Here is an 11,411-nt window from a genome sequence, read left to right as displayed (position 1 = left end):
CTAATGCAAGATATATTGGTTTTGAAGTTGTTTGTTACACACAAGTCAGGATTGTTTCAGAGAATACTTTACAGGGGTCACCAACGCGGTGCCCGCGCACCTGGTCGCCCGCAAGGAGCACTTAAGGCGCCCGCGAGGCACGTTCTAAAATAGCACTGGTCAAAATATAGCTCCTATATAAAAACATTTTCTTGCTGTAGTTTTTGAATAAAAAACCCTTGCATTAACGTAGATTTTAAAATGACGATATTTAATTTCATTTTATTTAATTAAAAAAAATGAAAACAAAAATGTTTTATGTATATAACGAACTCTGGCCTTTTCTGAAGTCAAATGTCTATATTGCGCGCACGTCACGTCCGACTCCTGACACAAGGAATGGTGCAGCAACGATGAGGAGTTAGTTGTGATTTACCCCCAAAAACATGGCAGAAAAGCGACAGAAAACATAACCATTTTCACAGTGTTTGGGAGGAAAAGTTATTTTTACGTCAGTCAAAGAAAAGTGTGTTTGTCTCATTTGCGGGACGACTGTTGCGACGGCAAAGCGGCACAATGTGGCGAGACACTTCAGTCTGCGTCACGAAAGTTTCAATGCTAACTACCCACCCAGTGGGGCATTAAGGACAGAAAAAGCCGTTACAAATCCTTCCATGAAAGTGGACATGACATGCACTGCTGAGCAACTAAGTGCTCTGTTCAAATTGGATGCTGGACAGGTAGAGATAGAAATCCTAACGTTGCAAAATGACCTCCACCTCAAAGCCCATCAGTCTGCATCAAACTTCTGGTGCCTTGTGGACACAGAAAAGTACAGTGGTGTACTGTATGTACAGCAGCTATGAAAGTTGCATGCCTTTTTGGTTCAACCTATCTCTGTGAATCAGCCTTTTCTAAAATGAACTTTATAAAGAACAAACACAGAACACACCTTACTGATGCACATTTAGAAGACTCACTCAGACTTGCAGTGTCAAATTATTCACCAGATTACAGTACACTGGTGAGCAGAATGCAGTGCCAGGCTTCCCACTAACAGACATTTACAGACAAAGAAGAGATAACATGTTCATTGAAAACACCATAACATTAAACTAAAAATGGTGCACAGAAATGTGAACTTTTTTTGAAAAAGACTAAATTACTTGTGAATATTCCTTCCATCATTGTTGTATAAATCATTGTTAATAATTGTGGAGAATAATTAACATTGACATGTGAGCAGTCTCTTCACCATATTATTATTATTATTATTATTATTAAAAAGTGATCTGTGCAATTTTGCTCTTGAGGTAGTTTGTATCAAACAGGTAGCCCTTCATACTACTCAGTTCCCTTGAAGTAGCCCTCAGTCTTAAAAAGGTTGGTGACCCCTGCTTTAGAGCATAACCTATGCTTATCTGAACTACCTCGGGTCACGGATCTCAGGCGTCATCGGGCATCAAGGCAGGATACACCCTGGACGGAGTGCCAACCCATCGCAGGGCACACACACACACTCTCATTCACTCACGCAATCACACACTAGGGACAGAGATGCCAATCAACCTACCCATGTATGTCTTTGGACCAGGGGAGGAAACCCCCGCCCGAGGCACGGGGAGAACATGCAAACTCCACACACACAAGGCGGAGGCGGGAATCGAACCCCGACCCTGGAGGTGTGAGGCGAACGTGCTAACCACTAAGCCACCGTGCCCTCGAATTAACTAACAAAAGACATCATGGAAGCATATGAATTAAAATAAGCACAGTGCAGTTGGTTTCAAGTTTCTTTGTCTTTGTGCAAATTGTCTGACTTCCTGACTGGAACAGGTCAAGTTTCATTATGATACTACACAGGCAGGTTGAATGGGTAAGTTGCAGAATATGGCAGGAGGGAAACAGTTAGGAGTTTGCTAGGAATTGAACATAGAATCAGATAACAATGAAAACTTAAGTACAGGAAGCATAAGTTTGACAGTGCCATGAATTATGCTCCTATTTGTTAATATGAGTCATATCCAAAAGCACAGAGTATTTGAGAATCAGGTCAAAGTAGTGTAATTTACTGTAATTTGATTTGAAATCTAGGCTTTATGTGTCATATAAGGAAATGTTAAAAAGTGTTCCAATCATGATTAAAGCACCTCTAAACTTTCTAAGGCATTGTGACAGCTGGAAGGATAACAAATTGTAAAAGGGAAAAAGATCTATAATGAGTTGTTTTTAAAAATTAATGAAGACTGTATTAAAAAGTGAAAAATGAACTAATCTGTATGTCCTGAATACGAAAACAAAGTGGGTTAACTCTGTGTAGCTGTAGATCTTGACGTGTCACACATGGACATGCATGTTAAATGGGAGCAAACAGCCTGAGAGAAGGCGAGGGTAAAAGACTTGAATCATTCTGTTTGACATAAAAGCAGAACATTGAACTCGCCAGGTCTTTAGATCTATTAGTAAAAGTACTGAAGTTAAAGGATTAGAAGATGTAATGTGGCACAAAATATCAGTGTCCTTTATAGTTACTTCAGTAATCATTCAATTCAATTCAGTTTTATTTGTATAGCACTTTCAACAATTGACATTATAGAATAAACATTTTTAATGAAATTATTATTCATGAGCAGGCCTGAGGCGACAGTGGCAAGGAAAGGTGATATGAATAAGTAACCTTAAGAGAACCAGACTCAAAAGGGAACCTATCCTCATTTGGGTGATACAGGAGAGTGAGAATATACAACTTTTTATAGTCAAGTGGAATTGTGCAACCAAGAGCACCTTATACTGTACTTATAGGTCACGTAATTTCTGCATAAGTATCTTTCCGGTTATTCCCCATGTTGAAGTAAAAAACACTGATAGAGTAAGACATAGTGGCTTAGTGGTTACCATTTTTGACTTGCACCTCCTGGATGATTTTTGGTTGTTCTCCCCATGCTTTGCTGGTTTCCTCTGGGTACTCCAGTCCCCCCAGTAAAAAGATATGTGCTGTTGGCTGATTGGCATCTCTAAATTGTGAGTGTGTGTGTGTGTGTGTGTGTGTGTGTGTGTGTGTGTGTGTGTGTGTGTGTGTGTGTGTGTGTGCGAATATGCCCTGCAATGGCTGTGTAGGATAATCATTACAAAAAACTGATGTTTGGATGGATGGAAGACTAGTAGCACTACTCCATCACAGCTTCATGGTCCCAGGTTTGATCTCTGAGTTACTGCCTATGTGGGGTTTCAATTATCTCATGTCCATGTTGGTTTATTCAGGTTCTCTGATTTTCTTCCACCTCTCCAAAATATGCTGGGAGGTGAATTAACTAGGACAAATTGTCCATAGGTATGAATAAGTGAGAGAACATTAGAATGTAATTCCTATCAAAGACGAATGAATGAATTAATAAATGAATGAATGAATGACTGAATGAATGAATGCATAAATTAATAATTTAACGAATTAACCATAACACTACTGTTTTGAGTTACATATTTCACTCTCTATGTACTGAATTAGTAGTCATTTTTGGATTTCTAGTGACTTCAGCATGTTCAGCTTTACTGCCTACCAAGATTATTATTATTATTATTATTATTATTATTAATAATAATAATCATCATCATCATCATTTATTTATCTTACTTATCTTCCTCTTCTTCTCCTTCTCCTTCTTCTTCTTCTTCTTCTTCTTCTTATTATTATCATTATTATTATTATTATTATTATTATTATTATTGATTTCAATTTTAAATGATAAGCCAGAGAAATTCTGTTTATATTGATCAAAAAGAATATATATTCTTTCTGAACCATAGCCTTAACAATCGATTTAGTAGACATCCATTTTATTACAATCTTTTGTTTGTCTTGGGTTGCAACGTAAAAAAAAGGTTTCGTTGCTGGGACTCTTAGCGCCACCTGGTGGTAAGAGTTAAAAATAATAATAAATAAACGTACATTATTTATTGCACTCAGCGTTGTCCCTCAGGAAAACATAATAAATATATTAACATATATATTAAATATATTTTTGGTGCTAATTTGTTGGTTGGGGCTGTAATTTGTTGTATTTTTGTATTCAGCTATCTCTAACCACATCTCATTTTATATTTGCTATTTGAGACTTCAACGTGTTAAAAGTACATTTACATCCACTACTGTAGAGAGATTTACCAACAGTCTCCCAGAATTATCATCCATAGAGTCAGTGTTTCGCTTCAGTTAAACAAACTAAATTAGCAGCATTTCGATTAGCATGGAAGGAAAGCCTTCAGAGCTACAAAACATCTCGTAGTGCTGCTAGATCTCTGTATTTCTCCAGCCTTATCAAAAATAACAGAAATAATCCTACATTTTTATTTAATACGGTAGCAAAATGAACTAGGAATAAAATCAGTGTCAAAAAGCTCACACCATCTATTTGTAGCAGTAACGACTTCATGTATTATTTCAATGGAATATTATTTAATAACATCAGGCATAAAAGTCAGACCATTATACCAAACAAATTTATAGATAATGCCATAGATAACATTTCTATTTTTGATTGGTATTTAGACCGATTTAATCCCCTTCAAGGGACTGACTTATTTTTACTGATTTCTTCTTCAAAATTATCACCCGGCGTACTGGATCCTTTACCCACGTGTTTCTTTAAACAGATATTACCAGTATCTATCCAACCCATTCTAAAGATAATAAATTCTTCCCTTAGCACTGGCTATGTGCCAAAATCTTCTAAGCTAGCAGTTGTCAAATCTTTGATTAAAAACCTGACCTCGACCAAAGCCAGCTGTCCAACTATAGGCCAATATCAAACCTCCCCTTTATCTCCAAGATCCTAGAAAAGGTCGTAGCTCAGCAGTTATGCTCATACCTACATAGGAATAATATTCATGAAATGTATCAGTCAGGATTTAGGCCTCATCATAGCACAGAGACAGCACTGGTTAAAGTTGTAAATGACCTGTTACTGGCCTCTGATCAGGGTTGTGTCTCTTTGGTAGTATTATTTGATCTTAGTGCAGCTTTTGATACCACTGACCATGCTATTCTTCTTGATAGGATAGAACATGCTGTTGGTGTTAAAGGGACAGCCCTCTCCTGGATCAGGTCTTATCTGATGGATCAATATCAGTTCGTCCATCTAAATGGTGACCACTCGAAACAAACTAAGGTAATGTTCGGAGTTCTGCAAGGTTCTGTTTTAGGCCCATTGCTTTTCTCCCTATATATGCTACCCCTTGGTGCAATTATTTGTAAACATTGTATTGGTTTTTACTGTTATGCTGATGACACACAGCTATATGTTTCAGCTATGTCAGATGTGAGTCACCAGCTTAATGAGATTGAAGATTGTGTGAAGGACATTAGACAGTGGATGCTTACTAACTTCCTCATGCTTAACTCTGACAAGACAGAAGTGCTTTTATTAGGTCCACAGGCAACCACAAGTGTAGCCTTCTTTCATCTCAGGAATATTGCTTAGATAAGAGATATGATGCATTACATGATGCAGAAACACTAGTTCATGCATTTGTTTCCGTTAGGTTGGATTGTTGTAATGCTTTACCGTCTGGATGTTCCAGTTGGAGCATAAACAAACTCCAGTTAGTCCAGAACGCAGGAGCTAGAGTCCTAACTAGAACTAGAAGATATGAACGTATCACCCCTGTCTTATCCTCATTGCATTGACTTCCAGTTAAGTTTCGCATTGATTATAAAATACTATTATTAATCTATAAAGCACTTAATGGTCTCACACCACAGTACCTGAGAGATCATTTGTTTCTTTATAAACCATCACGCCTACTTCGATCAAGAGCTGCAGGCTATTTGGTAGTACCTCAAGTACAAAAGGCTACAGCAGGGGGCAGAGCTTTTTCTCACAGAGACCCACAGTTATGGAACAGACTAAAAACACATTTGTTCAGTCTAGATTTTTATGAATAGCTTTTCTTAGGTAAAGGAGTAGGCCTGGAGGGTTTATGGGCATAGAGTGTTTGGTGAACTGAGATGTCCGGATGTTGTCGGCTTGCCATCCTCGCAAGTCACTCAGGTTTGCAGACTGTGGAGTGGTGGGACGCTTTACATCCCAGGAAGCCCTCATGTCTGTCACACCTTCTGGCTCTAGCCTTTTAGTTATGCTGTCATAGCTAGTCTTGCCGGAGTCCCTGTTTGCACTTTGCACATAATTTACATTGTCCATAACCTGATTACAGTCATACCTAACAATTTTTCTCTGTCTCTATCGAGCTATGTATGCCACTCCCGAGCTCCCAGTGTTCTGAGTTCCTAGCCTGATCATCTCTTCTTAAGGAGCGACTTCACCAATCCTGATTTTTTTTTTTCCCGCTGGCTGGAGTCCATCGCCCAGTGGTCACCTTGCCAGGGATTGATCTGCATGGTCAGACAGTGTCTCAATGGATTGTTGTGGATGAATCCGCCCGGAGACTGTCATGCCTTCTTTTGAACTAATGTTGTGTCAGTCAACTGTATGGTCTGCTCTTTATCTGCAATCAGGTTTGTGCTGAACTCAGAGATTACGATGACCCATTAGTTCCTCAGGAGCTCTCAGCTGCACTATTATAAACTGCTGTAGAAAGGACATTATTTACATTTTCATTATTTACTGTAGAGTGTCTCCCAAATGAGGATGGATTCCCTTCTGAGCCCAGGATGGGTTCCCTTTCTGATTCCTCTCAAGGTTTCTTCCTCTTATCACCTCAGGGAGTTTTTCCTTGCCGCTGTCGCCTCCGGGTTGCTCATTAGGAATAGGGATAGATATACAGATATTTATATCTTAAATTTTAATTTTATCTTTTTTAAGTTAATTTGAAACTTTAATTGTATATATTCATTTGTTTATTTTTATCCTTATTTTTTCTTCTTCTTCTTCTTATGATTATTATTATTATTTTATATTTATTTCTTTTTCTCTCCTCTTTCCATACTTTGTTAAAAAATTGCACTATACAAATAAACTGAATTGAATTGAATTGCTATTCTGAGGTAAACTGGGACAGTTAAAATTTCAGAGAATTTCAATGTCATACATAGATACACGATACAGTACCGAGTTACAACAGAGACTCGGCTCAGATCGAGAACTATGTACGAGGTGACAATCCCAGTGGTGTTGATGGCAGCATCAGCACAAATGTTAAAGCTTTGGATCTTTATATGTTTAAGTAGAGTGAACAGATGAGGAGGATAGAGCTAAACAGACATAAAGACATAAAGTGCTTTTGGTAGAGATGAAGCCAGGGCTACCTCCTCCTGGCACTTCAAATACATTCTCTTTAAATATTTCATTTTAAAACAAATCACAAATTATAAATATTATATTTGTTCAGTGAGTTTTCCTTTATCTCCTTACTGCTACAACATTGCATTGTTACAATACGGTTCATAAGTAATTAGACAGTAAGGTTTTCCTTAGCACAAGGAATTTAAAAAGTAACAACAGCTAAATGTCAGTCTTTTAAAAAAATAATAAAATTCAAGACTTTAATTAAAATTGTGGTTAATCTCATAGCTATTGTTTCATTTTAAACCCAGCATGTCCGAGCAGAGAATCACAACAACTAAATCATTGTTTAAACAGCATGTACTGTAGTGTTAAGACACATTAGATAAGCTATATTCAGTAAGTACATGTTATGTGGCATTTATAATGATCACTAAACAATACTGATGATGGCATTGTCATGTTATTGAACAGAAAACAGTCTCATCCACAAACGCTATGGCTTTATTGATGTGCACTTTCACTTACATTTATAATAATGTCGGTTATTGCCATTTAAAAAAAATAGGTTGGCACTGATAAAATTTTAATACACATACATTTAACAATTTGTTGTATACTGTAGGTAAAACAGCACTGCAAAGTTTTTAGGACTTTTATAAAGGGAGGAAATGGATATATCCATAATACATCATGATTCACATCAACAGTCTCATCAGTGACATATTCTTCATTCAAAAACAGAAATAAAAGCCCCTGAATATTGTTAAAATGGCATACCACAAAAAGACTGCGGCTTTGATAAAGATTTGCTTAAATATTTGACCGATTTGCTTAAATATTCAAGCTTGATTTTGACCAAATAACAAAACGGGGAAAAAAGAATACTCACAAACTTATAACACAATAACTCTCAATCAGAGAAAGATTCTAGAGAAAAAAAAAGCCTTCTCGCTGCTGAACAGATCTTAAGCTGGCTTAAAGGTGTTTCCCTGTGTTAATAGTAGAAGTCATTAAACAGTAATTAAACTTGATGACAGGAGGATGGAGTATTAATAATACTATAACCTCTATAATACTATAACTTCATTGCCTAGTGTGTTAAGCACCTTTACTAATTTTTCTAGCAAGCAGTTTGAGCCACTCAAGTGTTTTACAGTACATTAATTAATCTTAATTGGCTCAGTGTCTTGACTTTATGCATAGAATATTTTCAATGTAGTGCTGGATTTAGCTTATTTATTAACTGGCAAATTTTGTGAATTTAATGGCTTTAGAATTCTGGATACAGGATAATGCTACATAATGTACTCTCTCTGTCTCTCTCTGAATCAAACACACACACACTCATTCTCTATTTCTCTCTCTCTCTCCCTCTCTGAAACACACACATACACTCATTCTCTATTTCTCTCTCTCTGAAACACACACTCATTCCAACTCTCTCTCTCATGCTTTCTTTCTTATAAGCGGACACATTATATAATAAAGACATATGAAATCTCTTCAAGCTGATTTTTTTTTTTTATGTACACTACTATCACACAATACAAATCGACTCTTCACAATAGGTGTTGGAAATATACAAAACTCATAAAAGAACAGCATCAGGTCAAACAACAGGAAAAATTCATTAAAGCACTCATTAGTGGTATCCTCCCATGATTTGGTTTGTCTATTGGCAAAAACTCAGAGTTGATCTTCGGAGTTTGCCCACTTTCAAAGTTCAGCTCCAGTCTTTGGACATACTCATTGCACTGTCCCCTATAAGACCTGGTTTTCAAGTCCCTTCTTCTATCCACTGCTTGCTATCTTTTCCATAACAGTCTGAAGACTCCTAAACCCAGTGGAAGCAATCTGCAGTCATGCAGCGAGGACAGCAGTGATGCCGCAGCTCCATCTCTGAGCTAAAGGCTTGATGCACACTGCTCTCCTTTAGGAGCCTTCCTTGCCCTCTGGACTCTCTGTGGGTGTAGGGGGCTCGTCCGTGTTAGGAGACTGAGCTCCTGCTGGCCCGTCTTAAAAAGAGAGAAAGGAATAAAATGGCAGAGATGTACTATTTCAAGCATTTATTTCTACAAAGTAGAAAATTATCTGGTAGCAAGAATATGAGCACATATAGCAAAGAATATAAATGAGCTTAAATATTCTGGATGTATCAATAGGACTGACAGGAGTGTTTCACCTTTGTTACCTTACACTTGCTGTTATTCTCTCCAGGGCATGCATCATAAAATATTTATTGTTAAAGGGCATTTTTTTATCCTATTTTTAATTTTTTTAAAGGGCAAGTATATCCAAAACGTTGCCTTTTTTCTAAACATTTCTGTTAAAATGAAGAAAGATTACAATGACTAAAATGCTGACTACTTATTTATGGCTTGCTTTAAATTCATCGATTTACCAGTGAGAGACAGTTCAGCCAGTTTGAGTGACAGGTCAGGGGGGACTCCAACAGGAGATCCCAAGATATCAGGCAGTGCATTGCGGCGGCCAGATCGGCCCGACGAAGCAAAGTCCAATACTGGCTCCAGCTCTGTCATTTCTAGGAGAAATAGAGGGGTGGGAGAGATGGACGGAAGGATGAACGGAGGGTGGGAGAGAGAAAAGAAAGAAGAAAAACATTGTAAGTATTACAAGGACAGAAAATGCATTGCAAGTACTAGACACATAGTCTTTATTTTCACATTTTCGTATTGTTAATCCCAATCACTGAAATAATAACACCCCTCCTGTCACCAGAGGGAGACAGAGCACTTAAAATATTACACATCCTGTCACATTCCCTAGCATTCCTTTTTGGCAGGCCTAGGATGCAACATAGACAAGGAAAAAAAGTTCATATTACAATATTTTACAACATATAACATGGATTTATAATATAGAAGATAGTTTAATGCACCTAATCTTACTCTGCTTTCTGGTTCAGTCAGGGAGCAGTAACCATAGCAACAACATGGGATCACCTATCAGCTACTGCATGGCAACAGGTAATCTCTTTTGACAAATTGCTCCCAGGCTGCAGTTTGGTTCCATTTTCTTCATCGGCTGCATTTTATTTTTGTCGTTTTAGCAGAAATGTCTGGACAACAGTCATTGCACTCTGTTTCACTTATAGCTCGTTAAAGTAATCACTGCTTTTTTTAGGGCAGTCATCTATAATAATTAACAAAAAAAACTGTCTAATATGTTCATGGTTCATTTAGTGTATGTCCTGACTGAACAGGTTGTAATAATTAATTATTAATTACCCAGATAATCATGTTTTTCCAGTGTTTCCTAATACAGGAGTCAGACAGTCTACATCTATGCTTTATTCCTTTAATAGTACATGTTTGATATGTCAGTGTTGATTGGTAAATGTGGCCACTAAAGTTGTATCTGGTATTAAGTGTTGCTGATTGCTTTGTTCCGGTGGGCAAGGCAGGTTAGAGAAAAGAATGTGTACGGTCTTGGAGTTCTTAAGTGCTAGGTTGTTATTTAAACTGCGGAAAAAGAGGGTTATGAAGTGTAAGAGTTAATTGTGAGAAATTAAGACTCATAAGAGGTCCAGATTGGAATGTTGTGTTATATAAAAAGTCTCTATAAGAATTAGTATTTGTATTTTGTATCCATGCCTACCTTAAGTAACAATCTGTATCTGCTGTCATATGTTATATAACCATTTTTAATAAGGTGCTATTTTGTGCACTACTGGAAACGCCACACATTTTAAATATGCATTATGTATGCAGGAATCGTTCAGTTACTTCACTGAATATAGACAGTGCCAATTAGGAAATATGCAATATGAGGAGGGAATCTGTGTGTGGGGGTGTATGTGTGTGTGTGTGTGTGTGTGTGTGTGAGTGCATACACAATCTCATCCCCTTCTTTCTCTCTGACCTTTTCGTTAACTACATTAACATTAACTACACTTTATAAGGTTTCAGAAGAGCACATTGTTATGTACTGTACTGACTACTACACAAAATGCATATCTGTTCCCTATAGCCTTGTACATTTTCCTTTTTCAATAATTCAGGTTTCTATTGGTTGGTTAAAGTCTAATATAATAGAATCTTCAGAACGTGCTCCCTCATCCGTTCACATGGATTTCATGTAGAATTTATAAGTTAAAAATTTATAATCTATTTCAATAAAGTTTCATTTATTACATAAACACGATCTGAGTAAAAGCATTTAAACAGAATT

At 37.1% G+C, this 11,411-nt stretch overlaps 1 protein-coding gene across 1 annotated transcript in view; it reads right to left on the bottom strand.

The window, feature by feature from the left end:
* Nucleotides 1-7,596: 7,596 nt before the first annotated feature.
* The window catches only part of LOC132845731 (cAMP-dependent protein kinase inhibitor beta-like), a 32,068-nt gene continuing 28,253 nt past the window's right edge, over nt 7,597-11,411 (bottom strand). The window contains exons 3-4 of the mRNA XM_060869952.1: nt 9,622-9,762; nt 7,597-9,235 (exon numbers count right to left, since the gene is read on the bottom strand). Of these exons, the coding sequence (XP_060725935.1) occupies nt 9,153-9,235; nt 9,622-9,762 (224 nt within the window). The 3' untranslated portion in view covers nt 7,597-9,152. The remainder of the gene's footprint in view (nt 9,236-9,621; nt 9,763-11,411) is intronic.

Source organism: Tachysurus vachellii, chromosome 5 (genome assembly GCF_030014155.1).
Source record: "Tachysurus vachellii isolate PV-2020 chromosome 5, HZAU_Pvac_v1, whole genome shotgun sequence".
Classification (NCBI taxonomy): Eukaryota; Metazoa; Chordata; class Actinopteri; order Siluriformes; family Bagridae; genus Tachysurus; species Tachysurus vachellii.
Note: the sequence above shows the minus strand (reverse complement) of the source record. Positions and strands in the feature narration are given on the sequence as shown.